At 39.5% G+C, this 24,621-nt stretch overlaps 1 protein-coding gene across 2 annotated transcripts; it reads right to left on the bottom strand.

Annotated features, from left to right (window-relative positions):
* Window positions 1-2,237: 2,237 nt before the first annotated feature.
* On the bottom strand, window positions 2,238-21,957 carry MIER3 (MIER family member 3). Of its 2 annotated transcripts, none has more exons than XM_082301531.1 (13): window positions 21,851-21,957; window positions 21,172-21,196; window positions 18,804-18,949; window positions 16,809-16,943; window positions 15,277-15,397; window positions 12,985-13,070; window positions 12,722-12,794; window positions 10,489-10,640; window positions 9,931-10,012; window positions 8,444-8,538; window positions 6,482-6,609; window positions 6,148-6,293; window positions 2,238-6,066 (listed from the first exon to the last, which is right to left on the bottom strand). In XM_082301531.1, the coding sequence occupies exons 1-13, from the start codon at window positions 21,857-21,859 to the stop codon at window positions 5,609-5,611; spliced, it is 1,656 nt and encodes a 551-aa protein (XP_082157657.1). In that variant the 5' UTR covers window positions 21,860-21,957; the 3' UTR covers window positions 2,238-5,608. The 2 variants fall into 2 exon arrangements, with proteins under 2 accessions (XP_082157657.1, XP_082157658.1); XM_082301532.1 differs by having other exon boundaries at window positions 8,444-8,535.
* Between the last annotated feature and the right edge of the window lie 2,664 nt (window positions 21,958-24,621).

Below are 24,621 nucleotides of genomic sequence, written 5' to 3'. Positions count from 1 at the left end.
TTTGGCAAAGCTTTCATTGCTGTGTCTCACTGTATCCTTCTGGACAAAGTGTCCAGCTCACAGCTGGACAAACATATCCTGTGGTGGGTGAGCTACTGGCTTACGGATCGGGCACTAAGGGTTACAGTGATTGAGGTGACATCAGACTGGGGACCTGTGATCTGTCACAAGTGGGGCTCTGCAGGGCTCCATCCTCAGGCCTGTGCTCTTTGACATCTTCATACATGACTTGGACAAAGGATGAAAAGGAATACTAAGTAAGTTTGCTGATTATGCTGAATTTGGAGGAGCTGTTGACTCCCTTAAGGGCAGCGAGACCTCAAAAAATTAGAGGGATGGACAATCACCAACCATATGAAGTTCAGCAAGGGAAAGTGATGGATTCTGGGCACCTGGCATGGGGCAGCCCTGGATGTATGGACAGACTGGGCAGTGAGAGGCTGGAGAGCAGTGCCATGGAAAGGGCCCTGGGGGTCCTGGTCAGTGGCAAGTTGAACATGAGCCAGCAGTGCCCCGGCAGCCAGGAGGGCCAAGCGTGTCCTGGGGGGCATCAGGCACAGCATCGCCAGCCGGGCAAGGGAGGGGATTGTCCCCTCTGCTCTGCACTGGGGCAGCCTCACCTCCAGTGCTGGGGCAGCTTTGGGTGCCACAATATAAGACATTAAACGAACAGAGAACATCCAGAGGAGGGCCATGAGGATAAGGGTGTGGAGGGGGAGCCTTGTGAGGAACAGCTGAGGTCACTTGGTCTGTTCAGCCTGGAGAAGACTGAGGGGGAACCTTGCTATGGTCTTCAACATCCCCAGGAGGTGAAGAGGAGGGGCAGGCACTGGTCTCTTCACTCTCATGACCAGTGGCAGGACCCAAGGGAATGGCCTGAAGTTGTGTCAGGAGAGATTTGGGTTGGGTATTAGGAAAAGGTTCTTCACCCAGAGGGTGGCTGGGCACAGGGACAGGCTCCCCAGGGCAGTGGTCACAGCACTAAGCCTGACAGAGTTCAAGAAATGTTTGGACAACGTTCTCAGGCACATGGTGTAACTCTTGGGATATTGCGTGCAGGGCCAGAGCTGGACTTCGATGATCCTGATGGGTCCCTTCCAACTCAGCATATTCTACGATTCTCTGACTTGGCTATTTGTTGCCTAAGCACCGTAAGGACTTCATCTTACCTTTTCAGTGGCAGAATCTAATGTTTCCTACATAAATGGAAATGTAAGTTAAGTTACTGAGGGGAGAAGTTTACATTAAATAAAAATATACTAGACTAGAACAATTTTTAAGACTACAGCACTGCAAGGCTAACAGTTGCATCAAAACAAGAACTAGATGGGGTCAGTCATTATAATTTATTCTAACATCAATCATTATGCTAAACAACTAAAAAAAAGCGAGGTGCAGCTTGTAACTGAAGTGTTTTGGATAGGTATTTTGTTTTGCAGATTTTAGTGACCATCATCAGAAAAACACCCTTGTATCTCTTCATCAGGGGAAGCAAAGCTCATGACTTGGCAAGTCACATCTTTTGCTGTTCAGAATTGTATCAGCTGGCACTCCTAATTAAAAAAATAGTAATTTCTTACCTGAAGATTTACTGTGCCAGCCACTGTAAAAACAAGCATGCTGGGTCTAGGAAAGAACTCCACTAACTCCATCTGGCATTTGACAGAATTGATATGCAAGGTCTTACAGCTTTTCAGGGTTCAAGATTAAGGCTTGTTGTCTTGAAGGACAGGAGAATCAGGGCAAGAAGCATTTCAACATTAAGGCCTAAGCCAAGTAAAATTTTTGTATTCACAGCTGTAATCCAGTTTGACATGGATTTACGAATTTGGGCAAGTTTTATTCCCACACAGAACAGATACGTGTTCCTCACAGTTTACAGTGTAATCTGAACACTGGGTGACACTGCTGCAATGTGCTACTTTGAAGCTACATTTAAGTCCAATCTGAGATTTGCTGTACTTTAGCCATAATGTTTCAAGCCTGTGGAAAGCCATTACTCAGTAGCTACCTGCATCACTGCATGCTGCATTTTTCACCTCTCTGTGCACCATCAGGTGTGTGGTAGCATGTGCTTTGGTGGTACCCAGAGTTCTTAAAGTGCATTCAGAGTTGCTGCTACGTATCTCTGGAAATGAAGTAGCAAACACAGTGCAGATGCATGAAGAGCTTTACAAGTAAAGAAAGGTTTCCAGACATTTATTTCTGGAACTGTACACCAGGTATTAAAGTACAACAAATACAAAATAATGCTCAAAAAAATCAGTGTTTATGTACAAATATTAAAACCAATGCAACAACAGCGACTTCCTCTTGAACATCTGATACTAAAACATGTTCCGATTGTCACTTGATTTGTTGTTATGCACAGGGTAGTTACTTTGAACTGAGAATAATTGGAATCTCTGTTTTATTAGGAAGACTATAACCATTCCTACTTTATTGTACAATTGATAGCATCTTCCTCCTTCTTTCAATGAAAAATAGGAATAATAAAAATAGTAACCTTGTCATTATCTTACAAATCACTGTATTTCAAATCCCTGTCTGTAGACAATGTGCTTGTAATGCTGGGCCAATAGTGTCCCTGTTGGTCAGTTTATCCATTAGTTTACATTCAAAGTTGAAATACTCACTAGAGACTTTGGTAAAATTAAGTAGTATCACTGTGTCCTACTTGAACTGAAGTTTTCCTATATTTTTGACTCTCAGTTTCAATTGCACAATTCATTGACCTAATTGTACACAAGTTCTTATTTTTCAAACAGTATTGTATTGTACATCCTTCAAGTAAATTCAGCAGTTTGACCATTGCAAGAGGAAGACTAAACACTTAAGAACCTAGCATGGGAAGATGACGTGTGACCAACTGTGGTATTGCTATAATCACAGCACCAGTTACACTTCTAAATGAATCTGCTACCCTCTTCAGATTCCCTGTACATAAAAGGATACATTTACCAACACTGCAATTGCCCATTATGGATTTTTTGGTTTGTTTGTATGAAGAAAACACATGGCAAAGGACAAAGAATTCATCACAGTTTGTTACAAGAATTGTGCTTCACCATGTAATAGCCAAAGCACTGTAATTTCCTCATATGGTTGCAATTCAGTTATCTCCATGCTGACTTTCAAAACACAATTCTTTTAATAAACAGTAACAAGTTCTCCATTTAAATGTTTAAACTGAGAGAAAAAAGTAAGTCCAGCTTTTTAAAGAAAAGTTCAATAAATAGCTATTTTACATGGATAAAGTCATAGTGGTACAAACTTATGAATGTCACATCAAGCATGCACAAAAATGTTACTATACACAGAAGTAGTCAGAAAATATTGAAAGAGATATCTAAAAAGATATGAAGCATTTACATATTTACGAAATCTTGCAAATTATTGCCTCATTTTAACATGGAATTAAAAGTAAACGATACCAGCTAGCTAGCCAACAGGCTAAATAAGATCAGCATTTATATTAGACTACCCAGAAATTATTTTTCTCTCATACCATTTTCTGAATTTTGGTCAAAGTCTTTATTAAATAACTAAAGTGTCCATTCAACTTGCTGACAACCCAAGCCTTAGACAAGTCTCTGCCTACATTAAGAGCCCAGCAATGCATAGATAAACTGAGTATATTACTGCATCAGCTAATGAAAATGGGCATGTTCATTTAAGTGCAACTGGTATAAGCATTCAGTCATCTTTGTATGATTTTTATACAGACCAGCCACTCACTGTAAACCCATAGATAAACTTGAATGTATAACAATGGAAGATTATGGCCAGAATTCTACAAAATTACTTGAAATGGGTTGATTCATAAACAAAAGAAACAAGGTACAAAGTTCAGCACAAAACACAGCAGTAAGAAGCTGAGAACTTGGCTAAAAATGTCAAGAATACAACACAGGGCCAAGGCTACCCGTTATTTACTGTGTACTTACTAAAGTTAAATATTTCAGATGTTTAAGTTAAGAACTGATTACAAAATTGTATCTACTTTTGTCCACTGTGCTAAACTAATTTGTTTTTAATATGGTAAATGTGCTATTGCATAAACACTTCAAAGCAATCTTCATTACAATGCTGTAAAGAAAACTCCATATACTGCATCTGAAAATCAGGATGTCAATGCAGTTCACAGTATGCATAATAAATACCCTCTTCCCTTTCAAATATTAAACTCACTACTTTCTAATTACTCAGCACAACCTTGAAGCAACTATTAAAAATATCAACAATGCAAACTTAATTGCTTGAATAATGAAAACAAATTAGTGGCAATTAAATTTGTAATACAAACAGTGCAAAGAAAAAGTATGGAGGGAAAGGGGTAATCCTACTGAAGTGAGGTTCAGGCTTTCATTAGAACACCCTGCAAGTTGTATGCTACAACATTACATGCCAACACTATGCTTGGTTCCTGCAGCAACTGGAACAAATGTTTGCAAGACAAACTTCCTGGATGGCTAAATTGCACTCAAGGTTCAAAAAAAAAAAAAAAAAGTAATGCAGTTAAATACTTGCTTTTATGGGATGCATTTTTACTCATCCTTTCCTATTTGACCAAGGAAGTGAAGTGCCATTTTGAAGCCAACAGCTTGCCAAATAAAATAAATGCAATCCACACTAAATAAAAACTTCCAAGCATGTACTTCAAGGTTCTACTATTACTATATAAACTAGACAGTTCCTCAGAACTGTAACACTTAGAACTGCAGTGCTCCAAACAACTTAAGATGTCTTCCAAACGTAGACTGTTTAGTGGTAAATCCTAAGGTGTGCAGACTGTAGCTTTATACATCAGCTGCCTTAGGACAGGTAAGGTACACGATTGCATTACTCTTCAAAATTGTGGACAAACCCCATCCAAATACAACATAGCCTGAAAGTTATCTGTTTAAGCCAATTAAGTTTAAAGTACACAGACATCTATGGCAGCATGATTACTTCTGTGTAAGGTAGCCATGACCTTTAATTTTGCAACAGCATTCAAGTGTAGATCTTCACTTTACTCATCTTAAGTCCCTTGTGCTAGCTTCCACCAACATGAATTTGCTGTTTTGTAAACTGAAGTGCTCTAGTTTAGTATCACATGAGAGAAGGTTCCATTTAAAAAACATCCTTGTATGTTTGTGCAGTTTAAAGTAAAGAAACCCATCCCTGCCTTTATAAGGGGGGGAAAAAAAATGCTACATTGAGCAGGGATCAGGATTGGTACCTGTAAACATTGTTACTCCACTGCATCCATTACGGCAAAAGTAACTTAGACTAAAAAAGCCACTCCAATCTGTTCAGAACTTCTGTGCTGGTTTTGAAACGGTGGCCTTCGTCTACAGGCTTTAGAAAAAAAACTGAAGCAGAGCTTAAAGCTGCACCACAGAGTTCTCTTAGTCCCAAACTCTGCCACACATCCTATGACATTTCCACATTTATGGACTGAAAAAAGAAATTACTCTTGATAAATCAAGATATAGTTCTATACATACAAAGACATCACTGATGTCATAAAGTTCAAACTTCCAGTGAAAGACTAAGCAAACCTGATAGCACCCATCAAGTTTACTACTACTGCATGAAGTACCCACTGTTTAAGTTTCCACAGTCATTCTGAGTGAAGGGCAGCATGTTGGTGGAGAGTGTGGGTACTGATAAAACCATTTGTCTCATTTGAAGATAGACTGCTGAAGTCAGCCACTGAAACAGCCATTTTGGCACTGGTAATGTGGTGTGTGTGGTTTTCGAAGTCCACACCAAGGTTATTTACAGAGACATCATTCATGAAAGATTCTGGGACAGCAATCCCCATTTTCAGTCTCTTCGCAGGTCTTTCTGCCTCCTCACTGCACATGTTCATTTGGTTTAGCTCTGAATGATAAAAACCAGTCTCAAATAAATTAAAACAATCACTTTCACCATTGCTAGGCAAGTTAAGTAATTCTTCTGTTCCAACAGGCACATGATTAACTGGTGCTCGGGGTAAGCTGTCCATGGGAGGGAAGGCGTCATCCAGGCAGTTCACGTCTGAAGTGTGGCAGACTGTAGCTACACTGTTGGTCAGTGCTGGAAAACAGATGAACACAAATGCAAATGAAATAGTTGTTTGTGTAGTTCCAACCAAGATATTTTTTTTTCTTGATTTACCTGTCAACTCATTGGCAGTGATAGAGTTCAGAATGCTTAGCTGTTGATCAGGAATGCTTTCTGTTCGACTATTAGATGTTAAGGCTGAAGAATGCACTGCTCCACCAAGGGATTCTGCTTCATCTACCAAACGATCCATGTAGTCCCTAAAAGAATATTGCATCCATCAGGTATTATATAACTGGAAAACAAAAGCTATAAATGATGATAGGTTTAATTTCAGTTGCCATAGACACTGAAGCTTTACACTGCAATGACATAAGAGGGGTGGGGGGGATGTCTTCTACATTTCTGATTTGCAACAGAAAACCCATTCCAAGAACATTTTACTTACGTAACTCCTGGATGATGGTTATATTTCTTCTTTCCAAATCTTGTTTGCTGAGCAAAGTAATCATAACGTTCTGACTTCTTCCACATGTAGTAGAAAGCCACACACTCAGCAACTGTTCTGGTTCTTACCTGAAGGGCAACAAGAATAATTTATAAGATTAATGCAAAGACTTGTCATCTTCCCAGTTCCCAATCCTGCAATATTGTTAGTTTTAATCGTTCTGGAACAAACTTTTGCAGACTTCAAACAGCCCTACTGTTTCAAGTATTACATTTGTTCTACTCTACATGTTATTAGATTTTTTTTCAAACTAGATTGAAACTCTATCTACATCTGAAGTACTTATATATATAAAAACATTTTTTAAACTGTAAGGTATACCCTCCCTTAGGATGGCAAAAGCTGAGCAAATTAATGACCTAAGAGAAGTGAAGCACAGAAGACTGTGGGTACGTATTCCTTTGGGGAAAGCCCAGAACCATGTAGGCTCTTGCAACAGAGAGCTGTCAAATCACGACAGCAATTGCTTAAACAAAATAAAACTGTGGTCTTGTTGAGAAGGTATAAAGGACTGAAAAGACTCATTTTGATCTATGTTAACTGTTTGTCTCTTTCCCCAAAATGGAGGTTGCTATGTGAAGTCAGATTCTTGGAGAAAAAGTCATTATTTCTCTTTATACTCACTTTTTGATGCAGAAATACTTCACATCATCATCACATCACCCACAGTTCCAACTATAATATACAACTCTATCCAATACAATCTGGCAGTAAAATATATTTGAGCTTTCTCAAACATATAGAAACATCAGTGGCAAATCCAAAATGCCTTGGGTGCAGTAGTAAACCTTGCTAGTTTAGGCACAGACATACCAGGCAGGGGAGGAAATTAACAGGTGTCCACATGCTAATGCATAAAGTCCCAGTTAACAAAGCTTTGCAGTGCAGTGATAAAGAAACACATCTCGTTAAGCTCCTCCACCCTCTTAAATCTTTTCTAGCTGATACCTGCTGTACTCAAGCGACATTACCTTATGCTGGATCCCAGAACCTTCCCTAAACTTTCTGGCCTTTTACCTGGGAAAAAAACCCAGGAGATTTCTTAGACAAATTCTGGTCCATAGTGACACATGCGTTTTGTTCCATGTTGGAAAATATATTTTAATCTCTGATGCATTAATTTTTATTTGTGAAGTCCATTTAAAATCTGAACCACCCAAATTACTTAGGATAGGTTAAACCAGGTAGTGGGCAAGACCAGCAGACAGTTGTTGAAGAGCAACCACAACCCTATAAAGTTTACCTGAAATGCAATAAAAACAAGCAGACTCCTAAAGAAAAAACCCCTTCAATGTAGTATCAAAAGCATAAAGGAGGTATACAGGAAATTTGGAAACACTGATATTGTCAACTGCTCTTTTTTGACAACAAAAAATTTTTAAAAGCCCTATTCTTCAGGCACAGAAGAGTCAATCAGAAGCAATCCAGACCAAGATTAGAACTCCTTTTTGGCTCAGAAAAGAGAGTAAGTATTATGGATGACTACACTTTATGAAAACACAGAGTTCAGCCTGATTCTGTAAACTTGCACCTTCCTGGTGGCAAAATAAATTAGGCAAACATGCATTCTCCCCTCCTACAGCCATGGTATAGAAATACTATTCCCTTTCAGGAAAGGCACGAATTTAAGTTGAATTGTAATGCACATGCATAAATACAAGTAATGTTAACATAAGTTGATTTCAGAGATAATATATTGACCCATCTTGCAATGCCTAATATTTCCAATGACATTTGGAAACATTAATGCAGGGAAAGGAAAAATTAGTTCAAAAATGCCAAATTTATTTTAATATGCTTCTTTTTCCCTTTTTTGTACGGCTTCTGACAAAGAGATTGCCTTCGCGTAGTTTCAGTATCATACCATTTACCAACTCTTCCATTTAACTGTAAAATACTAACCTTGTTCTTCTGTATGAGATGAAAGTCTTTTCCATACATCAGAAGTGCATTTTCAAAGCTTCTGCATTCTTCTTCTGTCCATGCTGTCATCTCTTCTAGACAATTATAAAAGTAGCATGAGAAACTTGATTTCACTCACTAACCTCTGACAAAGAATAAAATTTTTGTTCCTAATGGACGAATATCCAAATGCATTTAAAAAAAAAAAAAAAGAATTCAGTTATGTAGATTCATGTTATTTCCCCTACTGAGAAGCTATCCTACCTGAAATCTAACGTTCTTCTTTACAAAGAATCATCTAGAAGAGCTTGATTTCTGAAATCTTTCATCCTTGAGGGCAAAGGTTATTTGAAAGGTTTATTGTTCTTAGTAAGTTTGTCATCAAAAAATAGTGTTTGATAATATCACTGAGGTGGGAAGTGTGATAATTTTTCTCAGTATTTCTTGTTACACAGGATACAAAGAACAGTGGTTGTTGGAAACAGGAGCAAAGGAAGCCTGAGAGAGCTCAGCCCTGCTGTGCAAACCACAGGAACAGCGCTAGGCCCACACCCTCTAAGGCACTCAGGAGCCTAGGCCATGTCTGACCCAGGAGCCAGCTACCAGCCTGAGTGCCAGCCTTGGTGCACGGCACTGTAAATCACAGTTGAGAAACAGGATGGGGTGAACTGTCATCAAAAGGACAATTCCAACCTGACAAAGCAAGTGGAGGGATCCAGCATGAAACAGACTCCCCAGAACATACAACATCCTACCTGACCTTATAAACCCCCTGGTGAGGTAGTGGACTCCTGGAAAAGGTGTAAAAGGTGTCAGCACTGAGCCTAGGTCAGGCAGCCGTACAGGACAAACTGACTGAGACTATACTTAACGTGATCCAGCCAAAAATAAAGAACAAAGAACCATCTTTTTTAAATGACAGACTCTGGTTTTCATTTAAGGGATTAATAAATAATAGGGACAAACAAGATGGAAGCCCATTTTCCAAGGAGACTCAAGCAAAGCTCTCCATGCCCTATGGAACTGTACAATAGAATCCATTTAGGATTGGCACAACACAAATGTTAGCACAGCGAGGAATGGAGTGGGGCTTATTTATGTACCCAGCTATGTCCTCCTGATTTTGGTACAAATGTCATCAGACTGTAATCAATCATAATCGCAAAGAGATACTACACAGTGGGTGAGAACTGCTTTATGGCAGCAGAACCGCATCTCTCCCCACCCCTCTCCTCAACCTGTTTCATTGTTACAACAGCGGTGGAGGAAAGAAAGGAAGGTCAAAAGCAACCCCCTCAGCCTTTCTACCAACTGCAAACTTCTGCAGCAGAACTTCCAGCTGGCTGACTGTAAGATTATATCTAATTTGTGCTAAAGTCATCATGACAGGGATGTGCTTGATAATCTGATTCCTACTCAAGGATTTTCCATGGAATCTTTTTTTTTTGGAAACACACTTTACTGACAAACCAGGTATATTCTCTTACCCTGAGATGCCTTTCCATTTGAGCAGTATCTCTCAATTGCTTCTTTAACATTATGGCTACTTTTAAGAAGTTCATACAGAGCCTATAAAATAGGAAAAGTCTTTAGAAAGAGTCATAGTTTTCTAATATCCAATACGGACCTCCAAAATCAGTGTTCCAGTAAACATATCTAATGAAAAAAAAAAAAAAAAAAAAAAAAAAAGAGGATCTATCTTTACACATGATGAAAATTTAAAAGTAACAACCCAAACCACCCGAAAGTTGAGGCAAGATTTAATTAAAAAAAAATGTAAAACATTATATGCAATTATTAAAAAGGCTGGATTTGTCAACAGTATGACAATCAGAAACATCACAGATCACAACACTGCCAACATTCAAATACTCAAGATTTTTAAGCATGTGCTTAAAAATTTTAAGTAAGATCTTGACCCAATAATACCCGACTAAGGAATGAAGAAATTGAGTAGTGGTGCCTTTATAATGCAAGGCAGAGAAAGAGACCACATGTTAATTACCAAGTGCTGTGTCACAAATGGAACAGGATATAAAACCTACTTGTTCATTGTCCCGTGTATGCAGTCCTTCAGGAATTCTGCCAATCATTTTTTCATTTCCTGTTCTTAAGGAGATTTCAAAAAGGTATTCTTTAACTTTACTTTCTGAGATCACATCGGGTTTCCAAAGTAAATGGTCTTCATTTTCATAAACTGATAAAACAGAAATCCATTAATGCCAATTATAACATTTTTAAGGCTGTAGCATTAAAAGCTATTTCACAAATACAAAGACCAGTAAAAAAGAAGTAATCAAATCACACCACTTTTAAATTGCAGATCACTTCGGCTATTTAGTAATTTTCAACTAAAATTTGCCAAAACCTATAAAATATTATATGGCAATGTGGTGATTTGTTTTTCCATTCATTAGCAACTGAATGCTGTTGAGAACTTGGTATGTTGAATGCTTTGAAGTGATTAGGGTGTACTGTCCTCCACAATACACTGAAATGATGTCTGCAACTCTCAGTTAATTTCAAGGGTGATATATCTAAAGTGCAAAAGAGTTGACCTGAACCTTTGTCAGTCTGTGCATATGTTTCAATAGTAGATCAAACTGTAAATCCTTTCCTCTGATCAACAGATGTGATTACCACTGCACATCTTCATGTAATCTCTTGGCAATAGAGAATTTGAGTTACTTAATTCAAACACAGAGTCATAATGGCTGTTACAGCAGAAAAGAAGGAGATGCTCAAAGCTCTCCTAAAACTGCAGGAAACAACATTAGGCTAAGATGAGGAATAGAATGACACCTCTGAAACTTCTTTTACAGCTTAACAACATGGAAAGCTTTCAGACAGACATGTTACAAGTGTAAAATTTATAGGAGAGCAAAACTGCTTTCTAGCACAATTCTGGTAGCTGGGACTACATAGCACAAATGTAAGCCCCTGTTTGCCATCACTAGCTTTTCAGGGAGTACAGAAAAGGCTTTCATAGAATCCTCCACCCCTACAACCAAGCCCAACCTTTCAGAGTGCTGCTGACACTCCCCTTCAGCTTTGTTTATCAACCAAGACCACACAGTGCTTTTTGCTGGAGTCCATGACTCAAAAGATGCTCCTTGAGCCCTCTCAGCTGGGAGCTACCCCTTTGCTCTCAGCCATGCTATCAGACTTTCACTGGTTCTCTCTACTACCAGTTCATTACAGAGAAAATTATCAGATTAACCCCTCCTTGGTCATCCTCTGGTTATTAGCACTTCCTTAGTTCATGGCTGAGGAGAAGTCAAGATGTGGAAATAGTAAAAGAATCACCCACATAAATCCAGTCCTTACTCCTCCATTTCTTGGAACCCATTAGCATCATGCTTGAATCTTAAAAAATTGGAGGCTCTCCTAGATCTTAAGCAACACAGGAGATGTTCGCTTCCTAACACTTCCAGCTCCATCCCTACCAAACATTCTTCTTCTCTATTGTAAAGGACTTCTCCTCAAAAGAGCAGGCGGCGATGTTGAAAAGACTCAATACAATTCACTCAAATAATATTCCCATTAAATGTTACAGTAACAGAACACAAGCACCTTAGAGAATATCAAAAATTTACAGAAAAAAACCCAGAATGCCCTTCATTTATTATTATATCGCCCTACACCCATTTCTTAATTTCATAGCTTTTCCACCTATGGGCAAATTTTTTTGCATTATTTGCCTTTTTAATTCCACTACTATATGCTGGTTTCTAAAGAAACAAAATAAAACTCAACTAAATAAAGCTCTTTTTTCCACTCTAGCACAACTGCAGTTTTTAACCTAAATTTGCACAGGAGACAGTATATCAGGACCTACACAAGGAAATTTAAAATAGCTTATTGCTTTGTTTTCCATATTAATTTTGTAACTCACATGATTTTACCTGCCAAAAAAAACAACCAAGAAAAAAGGCTGTTTTGAACATCTTCAGTGTAAATTAAGTTACATGCTCATAGACTAGCTATGATTCTCCAATGACAGACTCCCTTCTTGACCTACAGTTGGTTGCCTCCTAACACTACTGGATACTTCAGAATTAACCCTCCTTTTGTCTTAAGAATGTCCTCTCCAAGTTGAAGGGACACATTTCTGAGATTTAAGTATATAGTTGTGCTACTTCCATTTTCTAGTGCCTTTATTTTTAATGGTCTCTGAGACTTTAGCTAGGGAATTGAATTGACCTTACAAATTTAAATAACATTTTTCCATCAAGTGCTATGTATAAACATAAAATAAGAAGTAAAAGAAGAACTTACCCTTTTCATCATCTCTGCATCTGCCAAGGTAAGCTGGAATTTCAGCCTGGTATTGTGAACCAACCATTATTTCCTGAAAATGTAATAAAAATGAAGAGAGAAAGTTATTAACAATATTTTGTGTATGGAAGTATTAAAAAATGTCATTAACCTGGCACGTGACATAATTCCTGAATGAAGGTGCTATTTTAGATACATACTAAAAATCTTAATGGATTTTTCTTAACACCAAAGTTTTAACTTTTAAAAAATATAATTATTACCTTTCTCAAATCTTCAGATGAATTACCATTGTCTGCCTCCACATCTTCACCATCAGATTCCTTATCTCCATCGTAAGTGGTGTTTGCTTCAGACACAAAAAAGTTTGCTTTTAGCTACGAAAAATTTTCTGTTCAAGCACAGAACTACAAGATATCATTTACTTCTGTAAGGAGCACCTGCTCTTACTCAGGGAGACACTTATTGTGTCTATTGATCCACATTTTTATCAAAAAAACCAAACTAGAATGAAGTCAGAATGCACTGATACTTGTATACTGCAGAACTGAAACATTTCTCATCATTGCAAATGACACAATCTACTGTACTTCCAACAGTCAAATGGAAATGAGACAATTTTTTTTTGTTGATTTTCTCAATAAAAGTTTATATCTAGAGAAAAACCAGAAAACTTCCAGGGCTATGACATAGCCTCAGGTTAATCATAAAGAGAGTAAAGTTGAAGGCATGCCTTTATTACCTACTAAAACCTTTCATCAGAAGTTTTAATGGGCATTCAAAACATTCCTTTAAACCAGGCTGCCTTAGCACGCAATGAAGATACAGGAGAGACACACAAAATGGAATAAGTAAAAGATAGCAAAAGACAGCTTATTCCTCTTTAATCTTTTTTTTTTCCCTTCCCTTAGGAAGAAATACAGCAGAGCCCTCCAAACAGCGCAAATACGTTACTCCACAGAGTAACTCATATTTTAGAATCTGGAACGCTATGGTATTGGGTTCTGAACCAGTTCTGTTTTTACAGTTGTATAATCCCCAGCAGAATGAAATCTACAGTTCTGACATGATTACAGCTATTTTGTATTCTCCAACATCAGAAAAAAAAATAAACTGGGCTGAAATATCAACTTCATCACAACTAAAACGTCATGAACATCAGAGGCAATAGCCAAGACTGCATGGATTGAGGCTCTTCTTCTGTAGTCATTACTAAAATCACCAGTCTCTCTCTTTGGTTTTACAAGTAGCAAGCAAGGATTGCTAACCTGAATGAATGGAACAATATGCCTAGACAATCACAGGCAATTATTTTGCCCAATTAATGTAAACTTAGCAAAACAGTCTATGTTATGTATTAGATATGCATATCTTAAAACTTATGTTATCTTAGAATCTGGGAGATGGACAGAGACCAGAAAAAAGATGGGACTGCCAAAAGCACAGAGAACTGACATCTCCTTCCCTGAAATGGTGGATATTTGATTTTAAAATGTCTGGCTTAATGTTCTAACAAAGTAACATTTTTAAAGAAAACCATGACAGCTGAGAACAAAGACGACTGCTTCTTAATCCTCAGTACAGATGAGGAGCTGAGAACTTTTTTGTAGGAAGCTGCCACATTTAAAATGTCGTATTTCTTAACAGTTCGCAAGTGCCAGCATGTTTTGAAGTTTGTTTAACTGAAAAAGGGGCATTATAATTTTTAAGTTTTTTGTATCTCTCTTTCAATACAAATGTCTTGCATTTATCAGACAGCAGCATGCAAAGGGCTATGACTGCTGGTTACTAAGGCAGCACTTTCCCTTTATCCCCCCCTCTTCTAGAGGAATGAAATCCCCCATGGAATACCTTAAGATACTTGCCAAATTAAAACTGTGATAAAAGTCTTCCACACTGCTCTAACTCTAGGACACCAGTGAACAAATGAGATCAAGAGGCAATCAGGAATATCTCATCCAGGTTGGATAACCGAACCACTGGTTCTCAGATCTTTCCCATCATAGCTCCATGGATAGTGAAATTTTGGTGGTCATGGGTTTACAGGCCCCATCCCATATAAAACTACTTTGGCTCACCCCATGAAGTCCTATGGAAAAGTGTTGAATGTGTGAAGGGAAATAATCACAAAGACACTGCGTCCCAGTTCACATCCACAGGCTGCACGAAGAAGTCACTGGCTTAAAAGCAGCAGCAAAAATTTTAGTAGAGAAACACTAATTTAAAAGAATGGGTTACATATTCATATAATTCACTAACATATTGAAAATCATGATGGGTGTTCCTCAATACTGTACTAACTACTGATTATGAAGTCACTGTATTTATAGAGAAATTAATTTTACTTGTGCTTTGAGCACAGAACCAAATATTAGTCTTTTAAGTAATCAATAATACCAACCCAAAGGCAATGTTCATGTACAACATCCTGCAAAGCACTGTTTCTCAACTCCTGGTACAGTGAGCAGTACTCCTCAATTTTGGTGTTTTAAGATATGAAGCTATATTTAATGCTATGACTTTTTTGAGTACTATTACAAAATCAGGTTTCCTACATCTTAATGGCCGAGGAAAGAAGTCAGTAGCCTCATGTGAAGTAACTGATGGTGTCAAGTCATCAGCAGAGGACTGTGTTTCTTCATCATCACCCGACAAGAGGTCTTTAGCGATTTCCTCCTGTATCATTAAAATAAAAAAATAAAACCTCAGAGTGACTATAGACTGGTAAGCATTTAGATTCAGCCAACTGTAAACCTCATTAATGAAAATGAGTTACCTTACCATAAGAAAATTTAGCTGACCATACTCCCTTAATTAAAAACCTAGTTTGCCCCTACTAACTCTAAGAATATAAGCATTCATTTCAGAGTCAAACATAGCGGTTCATTCCCCCCCGTCTCCTATCAAAACCGATGCACAAGAACTAACTTTTGTAAGCATCAACCCCAGATGTTCCTCCAATTGCTTGCTGTAAAAAACACCAATGGAAACTGCCTCACATATTTAGTATTCTGTCATTCTTTGCATCACAGATATACTGAAGCTTTAGAAGCCTACTGCCCCCTAAACTGTGGGGAAAAAGCCAACCAAACAAAAAAAACCCAGCCAGGTTTTTTGTAGACTTCTGCTGAGAGGAACAGTTCCAAATAATAGACAACTTTCCAAAACACAAAAAAATCTGATGTTTTTGTAGGTTAAAGAAATGGTATTAAGAAAGAAAAAGCACACTGCGTCCACTAGCAGACATGTTTGAACCCCTCTGACTGAGATTTGGAAGGGAAAGAACTGTATTAGACAACAAGCCAACTACATTTTTGTAGCCTCAACACAATCGTGAATCCTAATGAGAATCAGATGTGCAGAGCCATCACTATACCCTTCTTTCTGTGGAGTTTACCATTACATCATACAGGAAAAATAAAAGACATATACTTACTACTTGCATACTTTCTAAGCTCAACTACAAGCTGCATGTGCTTTGTAGCAAAAATCAGAATACAATCTCAGAATTTAAAGTTAACTTGCAAACCACAAAAGCTGAAGTTTCAGGTTTTTATATCAGCAATGCAACACATATAGTCACTGCACATAAAACAACCTCTCTCTCATTCCTCAAAGCTGAGACCTTCCTAAATGATATGCATTTGAAAATAGAATTACAAAGCAATCAAGAGTGCATTTTCAAGTTATTTTCATACCATTTTGGTACTTGATATGTGGTGGAAGTCAAAGTTATTTCTGGACATCGCATATATTATCGAAAAATCCCACTTCTTAACTAAAAAAAAAACCCCAAAACAACTAACAAACCTCATACTTAAACGTTCTTTGCATGTGTTTTAGAAGAACTGTTGACATCCTTATTTTTTTTTTGTACTAATATAGTAACACTGAAGTTGCTATACATTTGAAACTGTCATTATTAGAACTAGATGCCCAATATCCATGAAAAGGTAGGATCCCAGAGAATATGTATCAAATATAATAAGAGACGTATTTTGTAACATCAAGAGATAATGACACATAATTTAAGGCCACTGGGATTTCTGCTTTTAAACAATTCAGGTAAAAATGGTTCTGGACTTACTTTATCTAGAGTCATATCCGGAAGTTCATCCGCAAGTTCACTTGGAGAGCTATTCGCACTGGAACCAGGCATAACTGGAATTGTGGGTTCATAGCCATAGAATGCTAGTAAATCTTCCAGTGGCATGTTTCCTTCCTAATACAAGAAGAATTACAACATTTCAACACTACAGCCAATCATTTGTAAACAGGTCAGGCATAAGAAGGTAAGACATATTCTGAAGAACAGAAATAAAAACCAAAGAAAAACTCAATTGAAAGCAGGAATGATTAAAGGTTTAAGATACGGTGATTCTATCATAACAGCAATTCATAAACATGTCTCTTGGCGTATAGTGAAGTCCTGTCAAGCTAATGGGGAAAACATTTTACTGGATGAAACTAAAGAGTAAGTATTAAAAATCTGCTCCCTGTCTGATGTAGAACATGATTTGTCAATATTTCTTGAAGAGAAGTACAGAAAACCCTGAAGACTTTATTCCTACATAGCTACAGCTGCACACGTGAAAACCCCCACAAAGTAAACCAATATAGCAACTTTAAAGCCCTTCCTTTCATCTCCTGCACAATGTATTTTATATCAACCATTGACAAGGTAACAGAAGAAAGATAGTGAAGAGAAAGCAAAAATCAAGAGAAAGGCTTGATTTTCAACTTGTCTTTTCCAATAGCTTTTGATCAAGTCATTCTAGTAATTATCATCATACTTACATCCTAATACAATTAATAAAACAAAAAACAGTGAAGTTTTTTTGCAGTTACCTGGTTCAAGATATCAAAGTATTAAAAATATTTTCAAATATTTATACCTTTGAAAGTTATAACTCTAAAAATTTACTGTTGAACTCATACACTGATTAAATTGCTTTTTTTTCTTTAGTCAGGCAAGGTCTTAGTCCTGTGAAGACTTTTCACAATGGGTAAATGGAAACTCATGTCCAAGTCTTTCCAGGATCAGGAACTAAAGTAATAAAGTGTTTAAGACGTGTGTCTCTCAGTTCTTCTTTCTTCTATCATAGAAGCAGTAAGAGAACTTTGTGGAGTAACAACTCCACTTTAACCATCAGAGCTGGCAAACTCCTTCACTACTATAACAGCAAGCTCAATCAGCAAAAATGTAATTGTAAAGGCAGTAAGGCAAAAAAAAAAAAAAAAAACAACAAAACAAAAAGAAACAGGAGTATAAGCACTGTCGACTCCACATTTAGAAAATCTGTTTTTACATGGACTACATAAACACAGCCTTGTATTTGATGCTAAAAATTAGTTTTTTGGAAGTCTGTTGACCAAAACCTGCAGTTATGCTGAGTGGTGTAAGTGGGTCACCAAACAGTAATGCAAAGAGCACCGATTTGTGGGTGTTCAGCACTCAGCAGGCATTGAGAATGGGTGATGCACTGCCATGGATGAACAAGAGGTGTAAATATGAAAAACTTCTTATGAAGAAGATAAAAGGGAACAGGAAAAGCCAAAGAGCACACTGATCATTTTGTACATCCACTGAATGCTACACTGATGAAACTAAGACACAGAAATATCATTTATATAGCAAATTATTGTGACCCATCATGCCTAAACCAGGATTGCTTGTCTGCATATTGGAAAAGTAAAACCTGACCAACATAATGAAATGCAGCTAGATGTCACTTTAATAGTACGTATATTGTACAGTTTCAACATACAAGTGATCTTAGATGACAGGACTCTAAAACCTGCGTCAATGATTTCTCTACCAAAGCAAATGTGGTACTAAATTAAAAAAAAAAAAAAAAAAAAAAAAAAAAAGAGTACTAATACCTTTGAGAAGGTAAGTTCAGCCTTTTCTGTGAGGATACACTGCTACATCTACATCCTAACCTGACTTTCTTGGAAATAAGCTGCAAAAGTATTTTTGCAGAAAACAGCACTATACAATACAAACTGGAGGACAGGTTGAATGTTTTTTTCACTAGAAAAGTTACAATATATATTTCACAAGGGACAGAGTCACTCTTACCTTTTCTAAATCTTCAATTTCAGAGCTGAAATTTTTGCTTTCTTCCATCATTTCCTCCTCTTCGAGAGTTCGCTCATCATCATAATCGTGTACCAGCATTTCAGCAGATGGGTCAAAGTCATGATCCTCAGATGATAAAGAGCCAACTATCAAAAAAAAACCTTAATTTGAGAAATTTTTTCCCTATACCATCATACGAAATTAAATCCCAGTAAAAAAAGTTGCATGAATTCTTTTACCAACAGGGTGACAGCTCTCAGTGGAGTAACAAATTTGTAAGTACTTCACAAATTCAGCTGCTTTAGCTGACCTTCCCTTTTCATATTTTTAAGTAATAAGCATAATTTAAGCATAATAATAAAATTACAGTTTTCTCTCTTTCTACAAACAGAATACTAGGGAGAAGCACCTAAACAAGTAAAACAAAGTTTCAGGAAGTACAATCCCAAACTAATATTATACTGAATAAAAGTTTGCTCAAAACACCCTTGAAATCATCATTAAGATACAAAGCACACACATCACAAGATATCAGAAGCTGGAAGACTGTGATCTATAGACTCTGATTTTATTGATGTGATTTATATGGTAACAAGCATAGTTTTTCACTGGCAAACAGGTAACTTAGGTTATGAATTCACATCCTACTAACAGCAAAATAAAGTGAGACTCGCTTCCAATTGCTTTAGCCTGACAAATGGATCTTCAAATAAAATTAATCTGTAGTACTTGATCTAGAAGAAAAAGCACAGCAGAGTTTCAAGAAATATTATGGAAAATACACCGAAAATAACAAAATGCTTCTAATGGAACATATTAATTAACAAGACAGTGTAACAGGTCTGTGGTCCAACAGACACTTTTTCATTACTGAAGATGATACTCAGAAGTCATCAAAAAAGTACTATTATTTTAAATGCACTTTGTAATTTCAAGGATTATCATTAGATTCAACAAGTTTTGAAGATGAAAATATTCTTCACCAGTAGTCAGTGTTCTACAGCAAAGAATTACCAAATTACAGGGTTGCTTTGCTCTTTAATGTTCACTTTTTTACGGCTTTCAGGTTGGAGAAAAAAGACAGATTAGGAAAATCCTCTTTTACTTCTGGTTTCCCCTTACATACTAGTCCTCTGTTGCAATCCTTAGCTTTCAAGCATCAATGAAAAGGTTTATCAAGAATTATTTCTATCAAGGAACTTCTTCAAAAGTGTTGAAGGAAATAGCTACAAATTTTCAACCCTCTTCAAAAAATACTACAGTATTCCTCTCTGCACTGCTTTCAGCCTTGAAAGAGACAGCTGTATATACCAACACTTCTGAACCTTACAGAATGCAATTTTTCATCATTTATGGTAAATGTTCATTCTGTACATGCAGGTAATTGAACTTTGTTTAGCTTGCTTAAGACAAAGCAAGCAAAGTAAAGTCAGAGTTTGTACTATCATACTGCAGAGAAACACTCAGGCCAAAAGTGTTTTTTCACATGCTATTCATATTATGGTCTCATAAAACCTTCAGAAATCAATGCCGTCAATGCTACTACAGTTCCAATAACAATATTATGTGTTTAATTCTCCTGCTGTTGGCCATCACATCCTGCTCAAGCTCTAAAAAAGCATCAACTGCCTTAATGTAACATGTATTTATAACAGTGTGCTCAAGATTATTGATAGTAATTGCTTTTCTAACTAGTTTTCCATTTAACTCAAGGGGAAGTTCTGTTCCACAGATTTTACATTAAAAAGTTCCACTTCTCCTGTAGTTCTGAATGTTCAATACTCCATTTAAAATATTTAAAACTATACTGAAAAATACAAGTTCAAGAAGTTCCATAGTAGTTAAAGATTATGACAAACACTGCAGAATGCATTTGCATAGAAGCAAATATGTTCCCCAAATGTTTGAGAGTAGTTTGGCTGATGTTAACGATGCTTGGTTGGATATAATGTGTTCCAAAGAACCTTAACAGTATTTAGTTACAGCCATAAAAATTACTTGTTGTTCTGATTTTAAACATTTTCTTTTACTACCAAGAAGTCAAAAATTTAGACAAGCCTGTTCTTAGCAGCAGCAAGAGAAGCTGTCTCTCTCCAGGCCATATGGTTTTACTGAGATGCTGTATTAAAAGTGCTAAAAACTTTGATTTCATTTTTGGTTCTGAGCAGTCAATTTCTAACTGCAACTGGACTTAAGTGAAGGATTCCGCAGCGCGCATCTCCTCTTAAAAACCTGGCAGGCGGTTAACAGCGTGCACACGAAGCCTTAGGAAAGCTACGAGGGGATAAATTTGGGAAGGAGCAGCAAGGAGAGAGCGGCGTGCGGGCGACAAGCCGGGTGCCGATGCAGGAGGTGGGCGAGGACGAACCTGGGCTCGAACTCCCAAAGGAAGCCTGCAGGGAAAAGAGAGCGAGATGAGAGCGGGCTCCCTGCGGCCCGGCAGCAAGCAGGGCTCTTCATTTCACGCAGCCGTCGGAGCTGCCCCGTTTCCCCGCCGCCCCGCTTTCCCCCGCTCCCCTCCAGCCTCAGCCCCAGCGTCCCGCCCTGTTGGCCGCTCCATCCCGCTCACCCTCGCCCATCCCTCCTTCCCTCGCTCCCGCCTGCCGCTCTCCGTCCCTCCGCCTCCCCTGGCATAAGGCCCCCCCAGGGGCCGCGCCAGGCCCGGCCGCCGCTCCCGCTCCCTCCGGCCCCGGCCGGGCGAGACGTGACACGAACCGGACCGGCCGCTGCCTCCTCCCCCGCTCCCAGCCCGGGGCTCGCTCCTTCTCCCTCCCTCCGGGCGGTTCTCCGTGGCCCGCGCCGCAGCGGCGACACCGCCGGCCCGTCCCGCGGCCCCTCCGCCGCCCGCGGGCCGCGCACCGGCACCGCGCCCGCCCCGCGGCCTGGTCGCGCAGGCTCCGCCGCCCCGGCCCCGCCGCCCCGTCAGTCCCGCCGCGCCGCCGCGGGGGCGCCTCCCGGGGGTGCCGGGGCGGCACGGGGGCGCTGCGGGCGCGGGGCTCCGCGGGGCACCGGGCGAGCCCCGCGCCCGGCCCGCTCTGCCCGCTCACCTCCGCCATATTGGGACGATGGGGCCGAGCGGCGGCGCCGCGCCGAGTGCCCGGATGGCGCCGTGAGCCAATGGCGGCCACGGGCCCGCCGGACCGTCCGTGCGGGCGCGGGGGGACCGCGACGGGCCGGGCCGGGCCGGGCCGGGCGGGGCGGCGGAGGCGGGGCAGGGAGCACCGGGACCCGCCGGGACCCTCCTCTGGCGGCGCCGCCCCGGCCGGCGACGGCGCTCGGCCCGCCCCGGCCCCGGCCCCGCCCGGAGAGGGCGCCCGCCCTTACCGGCGGGGCTGCTGCTGGGGCAGCCAGCGGGGCACTCGGGGCCGGCCGGGAGCGGGTGACTCGGACACCCAGGGCTGGGAGTGTCGAGCTGGAGCGGACCCGGCCGCGTCACCTCGGTACCGGGTGCTGGTGTGCAGGAGAGCTGGTGGTTACACTGACCCCACGCCCGAAGTGTCAGGGACATGAAACAAAACTCGGAAGCCTTCAGCCTTTCTGGTGTGCGTTGTCTGCTCTGGCAAATAGAAAGTAAAATTTACTTTGTAGTGTTTTTATCTGAAACGTGCCATGTCTGTTATGTGCAAGTTATATCTACTCCGTTTTACAAAATCAAAGAATCGTTAGGGTTGGAAAGGACCTCAGGAGATCCCCTGGTCCAAACCCCTGCCACAAGAACACATCCAGGTGGGTGTTCAATGTATCAGGAGAGGGAGACTCCATGACTTCCCTGCGCAGCCCGTTCCAGTGCACTGCCACCCTCAATGTAAAGTTCTTCCTCATGTTTAGGTGGAACTTTTTTGTTTTAATTTATGGCCATTGCATCTCATCCTGTTGCTGGGCACCACTGAAAAGAGTCTAGCACCATCCTGTTGGCACCTGCGTTTGAAGTACTCATACGCATCAAAGAGATGTCCTCTCAGGCTTCTCTAGACTAAACAGGCCCAGCTCCTGTAGTCTCTCCTCATAAAAGAGGAGCTTCAGACCCCTCATCATCTTTGTTGCCCTCCACTGGACTGTCTCTGGTACTCCTTGTCTTTCTTGAACTGAGGAGCCCAGAACTGGACACTGTACTCCACATGTGGCCTCACCAGGGCCAAGTAGAGGGAGAGGATCAACCTCTCTTGACCTTCTGGCCACACTCTTCCAGGCCTCTTAGTGGCATTTTTTGTTCCTCTACACATTAAGTTGGATTGGGCTGGTTTTAGCTTGATTCCTTAATCCCAGGCTATAAAGACTGATCCGTCTAATTCTAGATTCACAGGTTTCTGCTTCTGGCCACAATTTCAATGGCCATACTTTTTATATTAAATATTGCACTGCTAGAGAGGTGATGTGTGTCACAGCAACACTCACAGGCAGTAGTGCTCCAGGCTGTATCCCACATTGGGCATCAAGGCTGCACACAAAGTGAATGGCTCCTTTGGATGCATCCTAAATTGGGTTTTCAGACAGTGTAGAGATCTCAAGCTAGTTTAGGTGCTTGAGAAGGAGAGTTCTAATGGTCAATTAATTCTCAGACCTGTTGCTCTGAGAAACAGAGTAAATTAAATTGTGTCGTGGGGCACTGCTGAGTCTAATATAATTCCAGTACTCAAAGTGTCTGTAAGCCTTCAAACTACACAGGAGCTACAATGCAGTCATACTGCTTTCAATGTACCTGGGGTAAAATGCTGGCAACATAAAAATTGCAAGTCTTTGCAGAAACACATTTTTTAGGAAAGTTGTCACAGTCACTAGTAGCTTCATCAGTACCTCGACCTGTTTGCCTGATCAGCCTTTGTGTTTTTTCAAAGTTATCTGGTAAAAATGGTCAGCGACAGACAGATGGGCTATGTCAGGGCACACTGCACATACTAAAACATTAAGAAGAAAGAGTCAATCCTTTCCACTCAAAAATTAAGAAAGCAGATTTAATCTTTTCCAGCTCTGACTGATCCAGAATGCCATTATAATCCACTAGTGCTAGCTACTTAGCCTTTCTAAGTTTTGTTCCCTCCAAATACAACAAATTCAGGTCTTTATTCTCTTGAAGCCTCAGGCTGGATAATGCAAATAGCTTCTCATGAACACAGAATGTGTAACACATACACAGACCTGTTCATCTTATCAATAAAATAGCACAGAAAATGCAGCAGGAAAAAAAAATCAATTCAGGGAAGTACATATTTGCTACTATATACATTTTATTAATAGGAATTGTCCTCAATTTGGATGCAAGTACCTATTTCGTAACTCCTGAAGTAGTTTACTTCAGAGTCATTTGACTGTTTAATATGATTAAGCTTTTCAGTTGTGTGCAATTTTACAGAAAAATCTATCGTTAATTTGCTACTTAAAATATTTTATCAGATTTAGAACCGAGTTTTTAATTATAATTCAGTTGTCTTTGATAGTGTGAACTCATAGCTCTATCACAGCAGATCATGACACATACTCGAGGGCTGCCATATAAGTTGCAGCAAGTATTCTGGAAAAACTAGTGCTCATGGCTGTGGGCAGGGGGCTGCAAGGAAAATAAAAATTACTGGATTATAATGCATAACAATGAAAAGAATTTTGACTGAGTTTTGTACTTAGAAATTGTAACTATACAGAAAGATGTATAAATATTTGCATACTTCAATACCTAAAAAAAAAAAAAAAGAGACAATCTGGATCTTGAAGATTTGAAAGGAGCTGCTATGATCCTGTATCACAGTGGGGGTTGGATTGCAATAGCAATATCTATAATGCAATTACATTCTATGCTGTTACAAGATGTTTTACCTCCCAGTGG

This window comes from Coloeus monedula (genome assembly GCF_965178545.1).
Source record: "Coloeus monedula genome assembly, chromosome: Z".
In the NCBI taxonomy this organism is placed as follows: domain Eukaryota; kingdom Metazoa; phylum Chordata; class Aves; order Passeriformes; family Corvidae; genus Coloeus; species Coloeus monedula.
The sequence above is the reverse complement of the archived record's forward strand: the minus strand, read 5'-3'. Positions and strand labels throughout refer to the sequence as shown.

Bases quoted from the DNA above. Each gene is read 5' to 3' on its own strand.
- MIER3 (XM_082301531.1), bottom strand. The intron at 16,944-18,803 runs GTAAGAGTGACT...TTCTTGTATTAG, and splicing joins AAATTGAAGATTTAGAAAAG to GAAGGAAACATGCCACTGGA. The intron at 8,539-9,930 runs GTAAGAGAATAT...ATAATTGTCTAG, and splicing joins AAATGGAAAGGCATCTCAGG to AAGAGATGACAGCATGGACA.